The 22,272-nt window shown below is 32.2% G+C and overlaps 2 protein-coding genes across 3 annotated transcripts in view; one reads left to right on the forward strand and one right to left on the reverse strand.

The window, feature by feature from the left end:
• Positions 1-19,878, reverse strand: part of LOC139498482 (glutaminase kidney isoform, mitochondrial-like) — a 36,573-nt gene extending 16,695 nt beyond the window's left edge. Inside the window, exons 1-7 of one of the 2 annotated variants that reach the window (XM_071286882.1) lie at positions 19,491-19,790; positions 16,266-16,298; positions 15,145-15,235; positions 12,669-12,793; positions 11,413-11,542; positions 8,380-8,459; positions 572-735 (exon numbers count right to left, since the gene is read on the reverse strand). In XM_071286882.1, coding sequence (XP_071142983.1) covers positions 572-735; positions 8,380-8,459; positions 11,413-11,542; positions 12,669-12,793; positions 15,145-15,235; positions 16,266-16,298; positions 19,491-19,669 — 802 coding nt within the window. In that variant the 5' untranslated portion in view covers positions 19,670-19,790. Of the gene's footprint in view, positions 1-571; positions 736-8,379; positions 8,460-11,412; positions 11,543-12,668; positions 12,794-15,144; positions 15,236-16,265; positions 16,299-19,490 lie in introns of both variants that reach the window. The other variant, XM_071286883.1, reaches the window with a different exon arrangement.
• On the forward strand, positions 3,538-7,727 carry LOC139498483 (uncharacterized). The gene is made up of 2 exons (XM_071286884.1): positions 3,538-3,659; positions 5,804-7,727. Exon 2 carries the CDS (start codon positions 5,807-5,809, stop codon positions 7,478-7,480), a length of 1,674 nt encoding a protein of 557 aa, XP_071142985.1. The 5' UTR covers positions 3,538-3,659; positions 5,804-5,806; the 3' UTR covers positions 7,481-7,727.
• Positions 19,879-22,272: the final 2,394 nt, after the last annotated feature.

Raw genomic sequence — 22,272 nt, forward strand, 5'->3', positions numbered from 1 at the left:
CTAGGGAACGAATTGCATGACAGGTGCCACATGTGGAGAAGGATCTGCTTCCCCTTCCGGAGCACCTGAGATCACCCCTGGTTTTTGGTCGGGTTCTTGTTGTTAATTCTTTAGTTTTCTATGTTGTGTCATGTGTACTATTGTTTGTCTGTTTGTCTTTTTAATTTTTAGCCATCATGCGTTGTCAGTTTATTTTCAATTTATGAGTTTGACTGTCCCTTTGGTATCTTTCGTCCCTCCAAAGTCATAAAGGAACTCTTTAACCTGACAGGATTGAAGAAGACTCACACTACTAGTTACCATCCTCAGGGCAGTGGTGTACAAGAGGTTTAACCACATACTACTGTAAATACAGAAATTATTGCGAAAAATGCAACAGGGTTATAATCACAATTATAACTTAAATTTGCATTTTTAATTTTTTATATGAATTTAACCGGATTTTTCTCAATTTCGCAAAATTTTTTGTTCAAAATGACAAAAATAATAAATGCAGGCAATAATTTTTGAATTTACAGTACTTGATGAGATAGGGCATTATGGCATTCTAGAATTATCAAATATATCTTACTTGCAGGATCGAGAGAAATGGCATTGAACGTAATCCCACTGGGTTCATGGCCAACATACTGATGAACTGTTTCTTGATTTAATTCCTCTTGAACTAGGGCATATACTAGTGGTTTACTAGTTGACTGTAAGCAAAATGGTACATTATAGTTCCCAACAGAATGCCTAAAAATAGAATAATGATACATTATAGTTCCCAACAGAATGCCTAAAAATAGAATAATGGTACATTATAGTTCCCAACAAAATGTCTAAAAATAGAATAAAAATCTATGTGAATAGTCCTGATTTTTTTGTAATAGACATTTTTTTATAATGGCTCTGGGTTTTTTTCATAATGGCCCTGTTGATTAAAAATGCCCTGTTTATTCCTTATGGTCCTGTATTAAATAATGGCCTGTATTAATGTACTAGAAACGGTTTTGCTTTTATCAATAAGGGGAAATTTTTATACATTATGCACAAAACTGGTTAAATGGTTAAAGGCCCCCAAAATGAAAAATATGAAAAAATCAATTGAGAAAACTAAGGGCCTAATAAATAACAAAATAATTTAAAACAAGAGGCTCTCAAGAGCCTGAATCGCTCACCTGAATTTTTTTGGTTAAATCTCTCATCAATGATTATTTTGGCTTTTCAATTTATTCAAATGTTCTTGAAATCATCCTATTCTCTTCAAAAGCCAAAAAAAAAATCAATTTCTCCTATGTTCTCAGGGATCTCCATGACCTGTTTAACGATGGCGCCCCGCCATCGTTCAAATGTCTTGCGCCAACGTCAAATGACTTGCACCATCGTTCAAATGTCTTGCGCCATCGTCAAATGACTTGCGCCATCGTTCAAAACTGTGATTGTTTTTATAGCCTTACGCCATTTTTTTTAGCAATTATAATCAAATGCATGTAATCATGAATTGCATAACCTTCAGGCATTCTTTATAGTATAATCCAGTTCTAACGCCTGAGGGATATCCGGATTAAGATCGCTAATCACTTGTACCTGAGCTTGTACAGGTAGATCAACAAAGCAGACAGGAGAATATTATCTGAAGATAGACGATTCATTTGTCGAATTATTTAATTAAGTTTCCGCAAATGCTTATGATAATTCAGATTAAATAAATAAATTAATAGTCCAGTTACAAAGTTTTACAAGTAGAGTTGAACACGTGCTTTTATTTTGACTTACACAATCAGCATCCCCCTTTTTAAGAAGTACAAAATAAGACGTAAAACAGTAATTATTATTTCATTGCAAATAACTCGAGTGCAGCTGTATTGTAACGATAATATAGAATTACTTTAAAAGTTCAAAAGTAAAATCTTTTAATATTTCCTGTAAATAAATATTGTATCGTAATTTCGACTTCATTTCGTAGTTTACAATCAAATTGATACATCCGCGTTTCTGTTTCTATTCAGACTCGAAAGATGCATGTTGCATATAACATCGATTTGCTAGATAAAGTCATTAAAAACCTTTTCATTTGACAACGTTCGCTTTACAAATCTTTTAACCTTTTACATAACCAGTACGACCCTATGTGGAGGGATGAAATACTTTCGATCACGCTACACTGTACGGCGTAGATACGGTTTATGATGGTGAAAGTTCCTCCATCGTTCAATTTTCATCCATGGAGATCCCTGTGTTCTATTTTAGCCATAGGAGCTATGTTTCTTGACATACAAGGAAATGAAATATAAAATTTATACTAGATACTCTGAAACTCATTTAGCCTAAGTTTGGCTGAAATTGATACAGCAGTTTCAAAGGAGAAGATTTTTTTAAAGTAAGTCAACATGATGAACAAATTGTGAAAAAAGTTTTTAAAGGGCAATAACTCCTTAAGAGGTCAATTGACAATTTTGGTCAAATTGACTTATTTGTAGATCTTACTTTGCTGATCATTTTTGCTGTTTACAGTTTATCTTTATCTATAATAATATTCAAGATAATGACCAAAAACTGCAAAATTTCCTTAAAATTACCAATTAAGTGGCAGCAACCCAACAATGGTTTGTTTGATTCATCTGAAAATTTCAGGGCTGATAGATCTTGACCTAATGAACTTTTTTACCCCATGTCAGATTTGCTCTAAATGCTTTCGTTTTCGAGATATAAGCCAAAAACTGCATTTGACCCCTATGTTCTATTTTAGGTAACGGCGGCCATGTTTTTTGACGGATCAAAAATCGAAGCGCACACTTTGTGCAGGATACTCTAAGGAACAATCATGCTAAGTTTCATTCAAATCCATTCAGTAGTTTCAGAGGAGAAGATTTTTTAAAGTTAGCAAATATGATGAACAAATTGTGAAAAATTGCCATTAAAGGACAATAACCCCTTAAGGGGTCAATTGACAATTTTGGTCAAATTGACTTATTTGTAGATCTTACTTTGCTGATCATTTTTGCTGTTTACAGTTTATCTTTATCTATAATAATATTCAAGATAATGACCAAAAACTGCAAAATTTCCTTAAAATTACCAATTCAGTAGTTTCAGAGGAGAAGATGTTTGAAAAATTGTTAACGACGACAGACGACGACGACGACGGACGCCAAGTGATAAGAAAAGCTCACATGGCCTTTTAGGCCAGGTGAGCTAAAAAAATGTATTACAAACATGAACCAACAACAACCACTTAACTACAGGCACCTGACTTAGGACAGGCACACAAATAATGTGACTGGGTTAAACATGTGTGTAAGCCCTCAACACCATCCCCCCCTCCCAAAAAAAAATAAAAAAAATAATATTAAAACCTGGGACAGTGGTGTGGCAGCACATAATAATAACAAACAGTTGAAAAAGTAACATTTTTGTATCTGGAATAATTATTATATTCCTTTAATAGAAAATTTAAATCCCTAAGATATTTGACAGATTATTATCAACTTTAATTATCTGAGTCAGGTATTTTAGGTGTCATTTAAATGTTTACATATTAATGTCATAACACCTGAATCAGGTATCGACATGTCCTTATTTACTTCCTGGGACATTTTTAAATCAGTGAAGGAAAATAAATTTTAAAAAGTCGATACTCACAGCTGATGTAAATTTTGTCATTACAACTTCAAGAGGTATTTATTTAAATCTTAACTATACTGTCAAATGTTTTGTTTGGTATATTGAATGAAGGGGTGTTTCTTGAATTAAGATTCCATAGACATGATATGCAGGATATGCAATAATGGACACAATATTCTCTCTTGATACAGGTCTGAATTTGAAATGTGATTAAATATTTTACACATAATAGGTTTCTGACACAGAATAACTGTAGTCAAAGAACTTGAAATTGGTTATATAATTTGAATTTATTATAGGATTAAACGCATTTTTTCTAGAGGTTAAATTGATGTGTAAACCGGGGCGATTAACTCACAAACTGAATAAAAGTCCAAAGGACTTTTATGTTGAGTTTGTGAGTAAGAGCCCTGGTTTACACATCAATAACCTCTAGAAAAAATGTGTTTAATCCTTATAATTCTTCAGCCAAACATTTGTGATATTTAATAAACATTTGTTTTTGTTGATGGCTACTATTTTTATTACCATCAAAAGCACAATGGCAACTCGTAACTAAGGAGTACGCCGCCATCTTGACTTTCTAAAAACCATAAATGTCCGATAAATACAACGGAATCTTAAATAAAATAGCACCTACCTCAAAAACTTCATTTTAATTAAATGTTATCGGAATTTGAAACGTACACCTAACAAAATAATCTTTCCCTTGAAAATTTCTATTCGTATGACGTCGTGTTTTTGCCATGACGTAAATTGGCCAAATCCTTCATGAAATTTCGCGGAATTTTATTAAATTTTATTTTTATTCATTTTCGAAGCTTTAGTGAATTAAATTTCTTTCTTTTTTTTTTTTTGGTTATATATGCACTAGAATATTCACAACTGTTATGCAATTGTTTTTAAATCTCAAATTGCTGAAAATCCTGAGATCACTGCAACCTTGTGTATCGCGCATGAATAGATTACAAAAGTAGTTTCGTAAACATGGTTTATCGAAGTGTAAACTTGGAGAAAAATTCTAATTGACCAATCCAATTCAAGTATTTATCGATATGCAAATCATATAAGAATTATATACTTTTTGCTTTCGTGCAATACACTATACTGTTGCAAATTGACTGTATTTAATAATAAATATTCCTTCATGTGCCAATTTTAGAGATAAATCTACCAGGGGATGAAATCTAAGATATTAACTTACTACTGGTATTTCTGTGTTGCAAGGATCCTAAATACAAAATATACGTGTAGTTATCCTATTACTCATAATAAGTGAGTATTTCACACAATGAAAAAGTTATATTGTTATATAAGGAATTTGCATACATGGTATTTCCTTTCTCAATTTTGCATACATGGTATTTCCTTTCTCAATTTTATGAAGCATAAAGTCTTCTAATGTAAGAAATATATACAAATAATTTACATTGTCACCACCGCTGCCATGATTGTTATACCTATGGCTCTGATACTTTCCTCGCAGGGGAGACAAAAACAACTGTTCTATTATATCAATCATTTTCATTCAAATTATACATCTTTCTATGTGTAGCAGGAGAAACTAAATTAATTGGTTACAACATCAGACAAAATATCATGTCTTCAGATAATCAGGACTATTTACCATCAAAAAGTCTAGTTAGTTTTCATTTTCCAATAAGTAATTCTTGCAGATCTTCATACAGAGTGAAATGTGTCAGCTATGTGTATACAACACTAAATTATATGTCTAAACATTCAAACTTGGAATGATTATTCATTTAATAGGTAATTTGTTAAATAAAAACACAGTGACCTATATTACAGTGTAAATTGGCAATTGTATTTGGCAAAACTTTTAAGAATTTTGGTCCTCAATGCCCTTCAACTTTGTACTTTATTTGGCCCTTTTAACTTTTTTGGATTCGAGCGTCACTGATGAGTCTTTTGTAGACGAAACGTGTGTCTGGCGTAGATACTAAATTTAGACCTGGAATCTATGATGAGTTTATTTGGCATGACTTCTATATCAAGTATTTTGGTCTGTGAACAAGATACTGTAATATACAAATTTGTCCAGTAATGGCAGACAAAAAGAGATAACGTGTATTTAGGTCCCTGACCTGACAAGGTGTATTTAGGTCCCTGACATGACAAAATGTAAAACATTTCTAACAAGAAAACCAACAGCATAATTTATCTTGTATATCTTCAGGTCATGGCGTCCAATAAACCTATACCATGTGGACCTTGTCAAGAAGGAAAGGTAAAAACTGAAGCTGACAACTGGTGTAACAACTGTGAAGAAGGATTATGCTCAACATGTTCCAGTCATCACAAACGATCCAGAGGAACACGTATTCATAAGACTATAGATATTAAAAGCTATAAACAATCCATTCCTGCTATTAAGACTGAATGTGACAAACACGGTCAACAACTCAACTTGTATTGCCCCAATCATTTAATCCCTTGCTGTGATAAATGTATTTCCACTAGTCATTCAAAATGTTCTGGAATAAAAAGTTTAGCTAGTGTTGTGGAGATAACAAAAATTGAAGAGTCCACACAGTCCATAGAAAGACAAATTGACTCCATCAAACATTTTCTGGAAAAATTGATTGAAGACAAATCTATAAACATTAAAAGAGGTGAACAAGAAAACAAAAACATCCAAAAACTTATTATTAATATTCGCAAGAAAATAAATAATCATTTTATCAATTTGGAGAAGAAGTTTTGCAATGAAGCAGATGCCATCTTGAATCAGGAAAAATCTAAAGCAACAGATTTCATGACTGAAATTAAGGGAAAACAGAGAAAATTACAGGAAATGAAAGACCACTTACACACAGTCATATCTAACGATTCAAAAATACAATCATTTTTAGGAGTACATCAGATTGAACAACAAGTACAACGATATGTTGAAGATCTTGAAAGTGATGACAGGGCAAAAGAATTTGACGTAAAAATGAAGCAAAATGTAGAAATAGAAATAATACTTAGGAAGTTAGAATCATTGGAAAATCTTGCAGAAATAATGGTTGTTAAAACTGATATGGACTGGAATAAAGATACAAGTGTGAGGAGGAAAGCACAAGTAGAATCACAAGAACAATCGAACATAAATAACATGACAATGAATATTGAGACAAATATAGTGATCAACAATAAGATGTTGATTAGTGACATGATCTGTCTGATGGATGGAAGATTTATAGTAGTCGAAAGAGAAAGTGAAGTTAACCTACTTACTTCATATGGCAACCTTGAAAAACAGGTTCCTATATCTGGTAAGGCCATCAGTGGCACACAAATCAATCAGAACACTATTGCCATAACTTATCCTTATGAGAAAGCCATTAAGATCTTCAATATGGACAGTAAAACAGTTACAAAAGTTATCACATTAGACAAAGCATGCTATGGTTTATCATTCTCTAATAATTCTCTGGTTGCAGGTTTGAGCAGTGCTGAAATCCGTATTATAGACTTAGAAGGAAACACACTGAAATCAATACAAGTTCAGAGTGAATCAGAACTGTGCAACCTTGTTTACTGTAATGACAGAGTAATCTATAGTGACTATAATGGTAATGCCATTTACTGTGTGGATGGATCAGGTAAACAGCTCTGGCAATATAAACAGGATTTAAAAGGACCAGAGGGACTTTGTACAGATACTTATGGTAACATTATTGTGGCAGACTCTTTCTCCGTTAGCATAAAAGTAATATCTAAAGATGGACAGAATAGTAAAGTATTAATAAGTGGAAAGAACGGACTAAAGAATCCTCAGTGTATTTGTTTTAAACATAATGAGTCTTCAGGTTATATTTGTGATCGCTATGGCAAATACTTAGTAAAGTTCAATTTATCTTCAGGATAAAATATGGACTAAGAAGTCAAATGATCATGTACTACAACAAACTGCATATATTATTTTATCATGTAAAGTTACACTTAAATTTGAATTGCAGATAATGCCCAGGTATAAGAATTATGCAATAGTATTTATCATTTCAAGCAAATGTATGAAATTGTAACTTAATTTAACCTAATAAAGAGATTTAGATGAATATATCTATATATACCACTGATTTACCAAATTAAATAGACCATTCTTTTTATACATATTTTGTGTTTTGATCTTTCTTTTGGAAAAAAATGAATCTCTTTAATTATAATCATATATCGTTAAGAAATAATTTACAGAACCATTCTATGAATTTAGAGATCTGCACCATCACTAAACCCAAAGTGATCACATTGATCTAGCAAGGTTAAATAAAAAATCTCCATCAGTTCAGTTCAGACAAATGCCTGAATTTATGAATGGTTATTTGGATACACAGTTAAATTCTGTAATTAAATTTGTCATTTTACATCAGGGGGAGGGGAATGCCAATACTCCATGGCTGAAAATTGACATAGGGGTTACAAAAGGTTGTGAAATCTAAAAATAAAAACAATTATCGCTTTTTAATCAAATTTTCCTTTGATCTTACTGACTGAAAATTTCCTTTCTCAGCACAGTAGAGTAATATGAAAATTTAAGGATAGAAACAAAGGGCGCACATGCTTGTTGTCAATGAAATTAAAAACATCGTCATAGGTAAAATAGTGATGAACAGATTATCATTGGTCATGTCAACTTAATTGCTATTCTCACTTTGAAAGTGAGAAAAGCAGTCTTGTTGAGATGATCAACGATAATCTATAAGTAGCAATTACAAGCGAGTAATCTGAAATAACTTTAAAAAATTTTTGGTCTGAAAATAGTATTACCTTTGCCCGTCTATTGTGCAGATAGATATTCCCCAATCATCAGGGCTGTACCTGGCCAACTGTGGTATATAATTGGCTACCTGTTAAAATATTTTACATTTTTCATGTTTTTCAATTACAAGTAAATATCTTTTAATTCAGAAATTTTTTGGATGTTTTAATTAATACGTAAAATGCTACAGGGTTTTCATCGCAATAATTAAAACTTGAATTTTGAAATTTTTTATATGAATCAAACAGGATTTTTTTAATATCGCAAAAATTAAAATCACATTTTAGTTCAATTCAATTCACTATTTTATTGAATAAATATCTAAACTTATGTTTTAGTCTTAAATGACAAAATCAAGTCTAAAATCGCAATAATGAATGCACACAATAATTTCTGAATATACATTTAGATATGAAAATTGCAAAAATACAGTTATAAATGAGGATAATTAAATTTCTAAAATCAATTCTTACTAAAGTAATGGAACTGTCAAGATTTATTTTATTTACTTTAAAATTACTACGAACAGTCAAAATGACATAATTACCTACTAAGTTAGCATGTTTAACACAGCCAAATTCTGTATGTGCCTGTCCAAAGTCAGAAGTTTGTAATTCAGCGGTTAACACTATGTATATCATGTATGTTTTTCATTTATTGTTTTGTACATAAATTAGGCCATTAGTTTTATGATTGAATTGCTTTACATTTGTTACTAATAATTCAATACTGTGGATTCATTTATTTTCGTGGGTATCAATTTTCGTGGATTGAGAAAAACTTGCATGATCGTGGATATTTCAATTCATAGTTTCAGCAAAGTCTGTATTCATGCCTTTAGAAAATATGTCATTCCTTAAATATTTGAATTTGTGGTTCCTCTGTACCCACGAAATCCACAAAAATTGGTATCCAACGAATATTAATGAATCCACAGTACGGGTTTTGTTCATTGTTGAAGGCTGTACAGTGACCTACAGTTGTTAACTTTTACTTCATTAGGTCTCTGGTGGACAGTTGTCACAGAAGCTGATTTAACATAAAATTCTTGATATCTCCTTCTGACAAATTTTGAAATTTCTTTCAAATCGTCTTCTGCGGCACCTCCTTCATATTTGTTATGTGGGACATCATGATATCATGAATCTAAATTTAGCAAGATTTTTAATATTGATCATGAATATAAAATAAAAATAGAAACATAGCGTAAATATACATAGAAATATTGAAACAAGGCTTCAAATACATAAAATAACCTTTGAAACATGTAATTGTAATATCCAATGTAAACAGGAGAATGCTACACAAAAAGTCATATGAAATATTCTAGTATCTTAGATCCGAGACCACAATTATTTCTTAGTGTATTTCTTTTAGACAATAAATGCAAATAAAAAAATTCCACCTGTGATTTCTCAATAAATTTTTTAGTGTGTTTTTTTTTTGGGACAAATTATATCAAAACTATAGAAAACTGCATCGACTCTCTTAAACTCAAAATATAGATAATTTTATGTTTAGGGGGTCTTGAAATGTTTTGACAGCTTCCGACATGCTAATTTTTAACAATTTTCAGCTGGACCAAATCCCTACTTTACTTTGCAATTCTGGACCCAATTTTCTGTACAGTGTAAGTTTACCCCCTACTTGTCATTTGAGGCATAAAACATTGAGAAATAAATTTAGAAATCAAGGGACAATAAATGTGGTCTCGGACTATATATATAGTGTGTAGTGCATTTTGATTTAAGATTTAAGATTCATGCTCATAAATATTTTTCACAGCATATACTAACTTATCAGTGTGACCTGTTTAATAGGATTTATAACTTGTATGATACCCATGCATAATAGTTTGATTATCTCCCCTTAAATTGACAAAATAAGTATCTATCTTATGAATAGTATCTTAACAATTTAAAAATATTTATAGAATGACGGTCCACACATATTTAAATATGAAAAGAACCCTTTATATTTGTTTTTCTTTGAAATCAATCACAATAACTAACAATAATATTATCAAAATATATTTAATGAGAATTAATTATAAATGTCAAGATATATAATGCAAAAAATAATAGTCTTGCCACATGTGACAAAAAGTAAAGTAGATATGTTTAGTATTTTTTAATACCATCCAGTTAAGACAGAAAACTTATATTTTATTTGGTACACATAAATATACAAGACATTTATTTAGCATTTCAAATTGTTGCTTTATTCAGTATATATGTAGTAGTCATTACGTCTTATTGTTGATTGAGTTTGACGAACAAATAATACTGCTATTGTTACATATTTTTACTTCTATCCCTTAAGCTTACATATGTGTATGTTCATGAATGTCATTGAAGCTTTTTATTAATGTATGATTTTAATTTACAGGCTTTGTATTGTATTTGCATATATATTTCATGATATTTGACTTACTGATCTGTTATCAATTAATAAATATCTATATTTCAAGTTTCTCTTGGATTGTTTTCAGAACCCCAGTGAAGTATCTTATTCAATTATAGGAATACTGTGGACTCATTATTATTCGTTGGATACCAATTTTCTGGGATTTTGTGGCTACAGGTGAACCATGAATTTAAATGTCCAACAATTGACAAATTTTTCTTAAGCTTGTATGTAGAATTTGGCAAAACCACGAAATTAGATATCCACAAAACATGCAAATTTTGCTCAATCCACGAAAATTGGTACTAACGAAAATAAACATGATAAATGAATCCACAGTACCAAAGTTTACCAGAACACAACACCCTTATCCAAACAAACATCAATGTCCACAACAAACAAGCAAAATTCACATCCTGTTAGTATGACCTTACCCTGCCACCACTTAAAGAACCTTACCCTGCCACCACTATTACTCTTAGCTTTCAAATTAAGAACCTTACCCTGCCAGCACTATTACTCTTAGCTTTCCAATAAAGAATCTAACCCTGCCAGCACTATTACTCTTAGCTTTCCAATAAAGAACCTTACCCTGCCAGCACTATTACTCTTAGCTTTCCAATAAAGAACCTTACCCTGCCAGCACTATTACTCTTAGCTTTCCAATAAAGATCATCTATTTGTTGTCTAAACATAGGGAAATCTGGTATGATAAAATTGTTGTGGAAGGCTTTGGCTATCAAGACTATATTATCTGCTATACAACTGAAATAAACAAAAAGAATTGGAAACTAATGATACCCCCTTTTAGTATTCTTTAAACAGGAAGTTAAAGAGGAATCAAATCACAAAATAAAACATAATCGCATCAAGCTCAATAAGAAATTTGAGGAAGCTCTTATTTGTATATTTTCCCTAAAAAAAGTGTGACAAAATTTTATGTCTGGCCTGTATGGGTCAGTATAATACATGTGACGTTGAGATTAAGAACAGCAATAAAATCCCTGTTGCTTTATTTTTGTGTGTTTATTGATGTGCATGTACTGATTTTTTTGTGTCAAAGATTGATACCCCATATCCTTGAGGTTTTTTTTTATGACAAGTAAGTATTTGGTAAACAGGAAGTTGATATGGGATGAATCTGATTCTGAATTTGTGTCACAGAGTACAGAATGCTGAAATGAAGCCTGAGAATAAATTTCAGGAAGTGATTATCAGAAGTTCATTAGCAAATGCAACGAAAATCTAGTCTTAATTGTTTTACAGTTTGTCATGTCAGGGCCTGTATTTGGTACAATTTTTGCTCAATGTGAAGGCTATACAGTGACCTATAATTTCTTAACATCTACCTCCTTTGGTAAAGTGATTATCAGAAGTTCATTAGCAAATGCAACGAAAATCTAGTCTTAATTGTTTTACAGTTTGTCATGTCAGGGCCTGTATTTGGTACAATTTTTGCTCAATGTGAAGGCTATACAGTGACCTATAATTTCTTAACGTCTACCTCCTTTGGTAACTTGTGGCTATAGTTATCTCATTGGCAATCATACCAAATCTTCTTATTTTATATAAATGGGAGACAACTCAAAATTACAAAACAAAGCTCTACTTAAACCACCATTCCCTTAGAGTTTCATTCACAAAACAGTCATTACTTTAGTTCTGTTAAAACTGAAACAATGTAAATAAATAATGTATTTGTATGGTTTTGTTTTTTCCCTTTATGCTTTTTGCTTTTTATCATATTTACTGTTTTAAATTTTAGTGTCTGATGAAAAGTTTATTCCAAAAACAGTCTCTGCACACTGTCTCTGACCCATATTTGTGATGTAAAATGCATGACAATAACCAAAATATCCCAAGATAACATCTAAAAGTCTATATAACTTACTCTTTAAATGTGTTTTTGTCAACAAACAAACCATGTAGGTCTGCCTGTGCTTGTACATTGTTCAAATTATCCATACTCTCTTTCAACCTTGGGTCAGAATCACGTAAACCATAATTTGCTATTGCCTGAAGAATGAAGAAAATAACAATTTTTCATACAATTGACCTAGTCCCAAGTCAGGAGCCTGTAATTAGGTGGTTGTCGTTTGTTTTTTGTATTATATCATAATTGATTTTGGGGTATATTGTTTTGTTAAGAAATGGTTGGTTTTCTTGTTTCAATAAAATTGAGAATGGAAATGGGGAATGTGCCAAAGAGACAACAACCCAACCATAGAAAAAAACAACAGCAGAAGGTCACCAACAGGTCTTCAATGAAGGGAAAAATTCCCGCACCCGGAGGCGTCCTTCAGCTGGCCCCTAAACAAATATATACTAGTTCAGTGATAATGAATGCCAAACTAATTTCCAAATTGTACACAAGAAACTAAAATTAAAATAACACAAGACTAACAAAGGCAAGAGGCTCCTGACTTGGGACAGGGGCAAAAATGTGGTGGGGTTAAACATGTTTGTGAGATCTCAACCCTCCCCCTATACCTCTAGCCAATGTAGAAAAGTAAACGCATAACAATACGCACATTAAAATTCAGTTCAAGAGAAGTCTGAGTCTGATGTCAGAAGATATAACCAAAGAAAATAAACAAAATGACAATAATACATAAATAACAACAGACTAATAGCAGTTAACTGACATGCCAGCTCCAGAATTCAATTAAACTGACTGAAAGATTATGATTTCATCATATGAACATCAGGCACAATCCTTCCTGTTAGGGGTTTAGTATCATACCATCATAACATATATGAGAAGAACATAACCCGTGTCATGCCAACAACTGGTTTTTGAATAAATGTGTTTAGTTCCCATGCAAAGACCCTATAAGTGAATCAATATTAACGCCAAAATATGCAATCTTTAATGACCTGACAACAGTATCGTAACTATATCCCTTCTTAATAAGTCTATTCAAAGGATTGATTAGTTTTTGAGGTGAATACTGACACCTTTCTGCTTTATAAAGAATATTTCCATAAAAAAATGGATGTGAAATACCTTCATCTCATGTATAAGAAGTCTGCATGTTGAGCTATATTTACGAATGATGTCCTTATACGGATGATAAATTTAGTAAATGTTTTGACTAGTTTGTGATATCGAAAACCCTGGTGTAATAATTTTTCAGTAATACATAAATTTCTCTCGTTAAAATCTAAAACATTGTAACATACATGAGCGAATCGTACAAGTTGAGATATATAAACACTGTAGACCACTTTCGAGTTCATCTGTCACCGGAAAAAACTCGTCAATTATGAGCACCTTTATGACGTCATTTACCAGATAGAGGGGGTTGCCTGTATCCCTGCACTATTAACGTTCATCAAGCTTCTTAGTGATCGTCATTGTGGAGTATAAACTAGAAATAATTTTTGTTTTGTAGGTACTTAATTACAATTCCCTAATGACAGCAGTGTTGATTGTCAATTATTAGAATTTAATTTGCCAAATGATTCGTGCAATATAACATTATAGTTTCCTGGCCACTCGCTCAACATTGGAACGGAAGTGACGATGCACCTAAACGCACGAATGATGTTCACTAAAACCAGAGTTTTTGACGGAAATGCATCGAACTCGAAAGTTGTCTATTGTTTTACATTTTGTTATGCAAGGCTCTCTTATAGTTGACTATTTGGTAAGGGTTTTGCTCATTGTTGAAGTACAGTGATCATGAGCTGCTTACAACTGCATCATTTGGACTTGGTGGATAGTTGTCTCATATACATTTTATACCACTATACTTGATCTTCTTATTTTTATATGATCATGCTGAATAAAAAAACAATCGGATTAAAATAAAGATCATGTGTCTAAGTTTTGTTTTATACGAGGATCTGAAAACACTCAGCTCTACTTTCTGTTTTTAAAAACCTTTCCAGAATCCTCTGATTTTGTTGAATTAAAACACACCATCAAGAATTTGAAAGCTGAAATTTCATTGGCTGAAATAATAAATACCAGAACAGAAATTAAAGTAAAATGGAGTCTTGTCACATCCTAATGAGCAATGTTTGAACTCTTGATCTGTATTTTAATCAGATAGAATAAAAACAAGGAATTATTTGAATCTGGAAAATTGATGAGAAATTTAGAATGAAAACTAAACCAACTAAATAGGGTTAGCTGTGAGTCCATGGCTAAGGCCCAGTAAAGGGGGTTAATTAATTCATACTGAAATGATAGTGAAAGTAAAATTGACCTTGGCCAGGCTCACATGACTAACCCTATTTAGCATGTTTAGCTGGGTTAGTTTTCATCATACATTTAAATTTCTAATCAATTTTCGAGAATTCAAAATTATTCCAGATTCAACTGATTTCTAGTTTAAACATGATAAAATGGCATTTCTTACAGTTCTAAATTTCTGCACGCTCAACCTGTCTCCATTATCACTAAGGTAATTAAACAACCTATCTTCAAAATTCTGTATTGCCCAGGATTCTCTACAAAATATAAAGTTCTATTTATTTTGAGTTGGTTTATTTATCTACACACAATTAATGATGTACCTCATGTTGATGAAGTTGATAGTTCAAACAGACAAACTACGGGATGTGTTGCATAAATATAGATTCTACCACTGCATCGAGTGTAATACAATATTTATCCACTCGAGACAGTTAAATTTTTAAATTTAAAATGCGAGGCTTGCCCGAGCGTTTTAAATATTTAAAATTTAACTGTCGAGAGTGGATAAATATCGTATTACACGAGATTTGGTGGTAGAATCTGTTTCTCTAATGATTTTTTTACATTATGCAGGCAAACTTATTCCTTCTTTTCCAATGATCTGCAAAAAGATGTGTTCTTTCTATGTGACGTCATCGGGCATGGTCGCCTTTTTTCATGCTGTCACAATAGGAAATTCAGAGGAAAGCAAGAAAATTCGACGTCATAATCGGATTTTAATCAATGAAGTACTGAGATCAAGCGAACCACACGTTGATGAATTTTTTTTTTATACAATGGGTGCATAAAGGATAAATTGACGAAGAATTAGAGAGAAATATATACATGTACATGTGTGTAAAAGTTACATGGATATACATGTATATATATATATATATTACAAAAAATGTTCAGCATGTTCAATTTTTATTGTGAAATGTAAAAATGTGCAAACAACCCTGTATATCTGGCACCAATGTGCATACAATACACACACAGGGGGATTTAATTTAAATATCACTCTGGATTGTGATCAGTGATTTACTCTAAAATATTGTCATGACACATATTTATGTCTTTGTCAAATATAACATTTTGCACATAGAAAGATATTTTGGAGTGAAATTAGAACACTGTTCATAATGAAAAAACTTTACACCCCCAAAAAGAGATTTTAACTGACTTGCATGTGTGTGTTAAAGCAGTGTCTAAAAGAAGAATAAAAATATAAACACCATGCACAAGTTGTGTTGAAATTGTTTAGAAAAAAAAGTGCACATGAAAAACAATCTTGCTAGAAATTACCGTTCTTTTTGTAGTTTTCTTGATGCAAGAACTCTGTAAAATATATCTATAATATATTATCACAATTACAGTTACCATGGTGAATCAATTAAATCTTAGTTGAATAAATGTTTCATTTTAAGTAGATCGGGCATATATTAGGTCAAATAAAAATATGTGTGGTTCCAGTAACCCTACCGTCCCTACTTTTTCGGCTAAAAAATACTCTACCCTAAATACTTTATTGTCATTTTTCATTAAGCACTGTTAAAGTCAGAATGTTGCTCCCATAGACTCAACTGCTCAATGTAAAAAAAAACATAAAATAAAAAAAAATTCCCTAACTTTTTTTCAGATGTAACTGGAACCACACATACTTTTTTATTTGGCCTTACAACGCATACATGTCCCAAATCATAAGTCTCTGGCCTTTGTTAGTTCTGTATGTTTTATAATTTAAGTTTATTTATATGTTTTAGTGACATTCATTTTGATTGAACTAGCTAGTACACATTTTATTTAGGGGACAGCTGAAACCCGCCTCTAGGTGCAGGATTTTCTTGCTATGTAATGACCCATTGGTGGCCTACCGCTGTTTTCTGCTCTTTGGTCGGGTTGTTGTCTCTTTGATACATTTTCCATTTTCATTCTCAATTTCATGACCTGATCAAGCTACATGTATGTCTCTAAGTACTGGAAACAATAATGTTTTGTTATAAAAATGAAAGTTTGAAGGGGGAATCCTGAATGAAATATACATGTATTAAAGTGTACCAAATTCTGGACCCTGATTTGGACCAACTTGAAACCTGAGCCCATAATCAAAAATCTAAGTACATGTTTATATTCAGCATATTAAAGAACCCCAAGAATTCAATTTTTGTTAAAATCAAACTAAGTTTAATTTTGGACACTTTGGACCTTAATCAATTCATGTTAATGTACATTGTCAGATTGTAGACCAATTTGAAAATGGGATCAAAATTTAAGAATCTAAATACACTGTTAGAATCAGCATATCAAAGAACCCCAACATCAATACCAACTTTTTTTTTTGTGGTCATAAACCTTGTGTTTAAATTTTATAGATTTCTATTTTCTTATACTAAAGTTATTGTGCGAAGACCACAAACTAGAGGCTCTCAAGAGCCTGTGTCGCTCACCTGTTAATGTGTTTACTGATGTCGGCCATCTTCGTTGGTAGGTGGGGTCATTAGACACTTTTTTTTAAAATAGATACCCTAGTAATATGATTGTGGCCAAGTTTGGTTAAATTTGGCCAAGGACGTTTTAGAAAAGATTTTTATACAAGTTACAAAAATGACGAAAAGTTGTTCAATATTATCTATAAAGGGCAATAACTCCTTAAGGGGTCCTCTAACAATTTTGATCATGCTGACTTATTTGTAGATCTTACTTTGCTGAACATTATTGCTGTTTACAGTTTATCTCTATCTGTAATAGTATTCAAGATAATAACCAAAAACTGCAAAATTTCCTTAAAATCACCAATTTTAGGGCAGCAACCCAACAACAGGTTGTCCGATTCAACTCAAAATTTGTGAGGGGATATATCTTATTCTGATGGACATTTAAATCTTGAAAGATTTGCCCTAAATGTCTTAATTTCAAAAATATAAAGCAAAAACTGCATTTTACCACTATGTTCTAATTTTAGCCATGTCGGCCATTTTGTTTGGCAGGCTGGGTCATCGGACACATTTTTTAAACTATAAACCACAATGATAATTGTGGCCAAGTTTGGTTAAATTTGGCAAAGTAGTTTTGGAGAAGAAGATTTTTAGAAAAGTTACAAAAATGACGAAAAGTTGTTAAAAATTGACTATAAAGGGCAATAACTCCTTAAGGGGTCAACTGACAATTTTGGTCATGTTGACTTATTTGTAGGTCTTACTTTGCTGAACATTATTGCTGTTTACAGTTTATCTCTATCTATAATAGTATTCAAGATAATAACCAAAAACTGCAAAATTTCCTTAAAATAACCATTTCACAGGCAGCAACCCAACAACAGGTTGTCCTATTCGTCTGAAAATTTCAAGGCAGATACATCTTGACCTGATCAACCATTTTACCCCATGTTAGATTTGCTCTAAATGCTTTGGTTTTTGAGTTATAAGCCAAAAACTGCATTTTACCCCTATGTTCTATTTTTAGCCATGGCGGCCATCTTGGTTGGTTTGACGGGTCACGCCACACATTTTTTAAACTAGATACCCCAAGGATGATTGTGGCCAAGTTTGGTAGAATTTGGCCCTGTAGTTTCAGAGGAGAAGATTTTTGTAAAAGTTTACGGATGACGGACGACGGACGCAGGACGACGGACACCAAGTGATGAGAAAAGCTCACTTGACCTTTCAGGTCAGGTGAGCTAGAAATGCTTATTTGTGCCCCTTTTTGGCCCCTAATTCCTAAACTGTTGGGACAATAAAAACCAAATTCATTCCCAACATTCCTTTAGTGATTATGAACCTTGTGTTAAAATTCTATTGATTTCTATTTACTAATACTAAAGTTATTATCCAGAAATAATCTGTCTGCGGAAGATGCTGACGACGACATGATACCAATATGACCAATATATGACTAAAAAAAAATTTGTCATTCAAATAAAAACTAAAGGGTCTGTGTTGCTCACCTTGGTCTATAATATATGTGCATATAAAACAAAGGACAGGTGAGCTAAAAATCCAATAAAAACATTGAATGTAAGTGATCAATGATATGAACCTCAGGCTCTGAAGTCGTATATTATAGGACTTGTGCATGTTCTGTAAAATCTTGATGTCGTCAATGTCATTACATCTTGTTCATGCTATGATTGTAAAATCTTGGTGTCAGCAATGTCTCATAGCTATTTTTTAAGTCTGTGTAAAATTTAAAAGTCAGTCATCATCACTTTAGTTTGGCTACATTCTTTTGTATAATCATGGTGTTAGCAACGTTCAAGTTTTAGAAAAAGAGTCAATTTGCCACCCCTATATATACAGTTAAAGACTTTTTAATGGTCGTGTCATTGGTTTGTAGTCTCCTTTTTATATACTTAATGTCATGATAGTAGAAAGGAAATCCAGGATTCATTCTTAAAAATCTAAACATGAAGAAACTAGCTAATTTCCTAATTTTTCATAATTCAATATTTCCTAGTGTGAGCAATACAACAAGCATATCTACAAGAACATATTTGCAATTATGTATAAATCATGATAAATAGGCATAACTTACTTTTCCTCTTTTGCTGGAAACTGTGTATGGTAAGTGTTTGGATTGTTGGTACCAGTGTTGTACCAGTGTCTGTTTATTACAGAGTTACAAGAACCAACCAGTGTAAAACCATTCTTAGAATATCGTCCAAAGTTTTCAAGCTTGATTATTTTCTTTACAAAGGTTACATGTCGATGCATAGTACTAAATTAATAGTAGATTTTCGTCCAATGTTGTAAGCCAGTAGAAATGTTTTACGTTGAATCTAATTAAATCTGTCTTTTACATAAACAAAGGCAAGATTTTTCTGAAAGCACCTGTACAAACTATCATATAAGCAAGTTTTTCTACATGTAAATTAATTTTAGAGAAAAATGTCTTCTGTTAATATTTCAACAGGAAGTAGACTGGCTTTCTTGCAGTCTGGAAGTTTGCAATCGTATAGAAAATGTTGTTAGATGACAAGGGAAACTACTCATAACTTTGGAGGTGTGTACAAATACGGCATTTTAATTGGTTGATAAGTACATTTTTGTTTGAAGATGTCAACAAATACACGTGGAAAACCAATACATGTGTATAACTTTCTTATTTCAATAAACATGTACGAGGGTGTGAATAGGGTTATTAAATAGAGAATAATAATATAAAAATAACTTTATGATAACCGAGGGTTTTGATGGGGTTAAATGATTTAAAAAGAATAATGCCCTTAAAAATGAAGATTAGAAAATAACGGGCAAAAAAATGAAGATTAGAGAAAAAAAGGGGTTAATTTTTTGAAGATTAGAGAAAAAAAGGGGTGAAAATTAAATGTTTACAGAATAAAAGATCCCCCCCCCCCCATCCAAACCCTCATAACCTGAGACTACTATAACACATGTGTTATAGTAGTCTCAGTCATAACCGACCATAACATAAGTCCAAATAATTATGACTTCTTGCAACATTGTTTTACTCATTTTCTTGAAAATTATATGCAAGTTAAATAATTTGTCAGAGGCGGATTAAGGGGGGGGGGGGGGGGGGGCTTTTTAGGGGAAAAAATGGTTGCTTGTATATATATAGGGAATAACTGAAGCGTCCCTCTTAGGCAGTCAGTGGGCCCCCCGAAATCCTGGGCTTAAAAACACGAGATCCCAAGGTCCCGAATTCAAATAAATGAAATCCCGGCATCCCAAAATTTGAAAAAAAGAATTTCCGGATCCCGAAAGGGTCAATCCCAAAATCCCGAGTTTAAAAACACTTGATCCCGGAGTTCCGATAAAGGTCCTATCCCCCTTCTTGAATGATTGACTGATAAGAAAACGTAGCCGGTAGGCATTTTCTCCAAGTTACATTGACTTCCAAAAGGCTATTTTTTTGTCAATGAAATTGTTTAAAAATATCGTTTGTTTAAAATTTTAGAAAATATCAATGTAGTTTGAAAATGAATGATAAAAATCGACCAGGAGCTGTCTCGGGCTCCCGTAGAATGCTTTGCAGAAGATTACGTACTTTCTCCGAGATGCCGCGTGGCTTCCAAAAGACTTCATGTTTTGAAATGGGAAACATGTCAAAGAGACAACAACCCGACCAAAGAGCAGACATCAACCGAAGGCCACCATTAATTTTGATTATATTGCTCAAATTTGACACCATGATTGGTTAATAAAAATATCTTTTTTGAATATTTACTTTCGATCCCTCTTGATAATTTCATTTTTTTGAGAATTTCGCAAGTTGGCATTGATTACATCAGATACTTTGTATTATATGTCTCTGATGGCAGCTATAATAATAATAGTCTTTTATTCAGAAGCAATACAGCTTATAGAATTTACATGTGTATATACAAGTATAATAGCATCAGTGAATAATTGCATACATGTTTTATTATTACAAACAGTTTGTATCAATGGCGGAGAATGACAGCAAATAATATAAATAATGAAATCTATAATACTAAAATTACGAGGTCCAATTTGTTAGCCGTCATCACGTAAAAACGACGAATCACAGAATTCAACTTTATATATAACTAATATAGTACAAAGGTGTAGATTAAAAATTACACCACTCCAGGCCCTTTTGTTTTCCATGTAATTAATATTGCCAATAATTAAGAAGTTCCGGGTCGAGTCCGCTACCGATACCAATAGTATATTCACCTGTTACCTATTACCTTATCTGTACGTTCCGCATCTGACAGGCGCACCACCAAACGTTGTTTTCAGGATTAATATGCTATATACACGGGTCATAACCACAGGGTTGACACTACTAAATTGTCAAATTGTTACCTATTGTAGTATTTTAATTAGTAATACTTTCTAAGATAACAATACGAATGCTAAAAATCTGGACTAAAAATAAGGCGTATAGGTACAGTTTTCAATTTGTTAGTGGGCATGACGTAAAACAGCGAAGCAAAGAATTCAACTGTATTTATAACTTATATAGGACAATGCTGTTGATTAAAAAATACTCCATTTCAGGACCTTTTGTTTTCCAAATAATTAATATTATTGTTTCAGTTCGACGGGTTCAAACAGAAAGACTTGAAAGCAGAGAAAAACTGTGTATCTTATAATCGGCATGACTTTATCAGATGACAATACTAATACTAAAATAAGGCTTGCGCATAGTTATATACTATAATTCAGTCACGTACCCGTGATATCACGGGTGTGTTCTAGTATAAGTATAATATTATGAATAACGAATCTTATCAGCTAAATAAAGGTATTTACCTAGATTGATTAGCTCTTTGGTGTTATGAACAGACAATAATTGTACAAGTTTGTAACTAGATGGTTTTTTC

The sequence above is a fragment of the Mytilus edulis genome, chromosome 12, assembly GCF_963676685.1.
Source record: "Mytilus edulis chromosome 12, xbMytEdul2.2, whole genome shotgun sequence".
Taxonomy (NCBI): domain Eukaryota; kingdom Metazoa; phylum Mollusca; class Bivalvia; order Mytilida; family Mytilidae; genus Mytilus; species Mytilus edulis.

Coding starts and splice junctions, on each gene's coding strand:
- LOC139498483 (XM_071286884.1), top strand. CDS start 5,807: ATGGCGTCCAATAAACCTATACCATGTGGACCTTGTCAAGAAGGAAAG.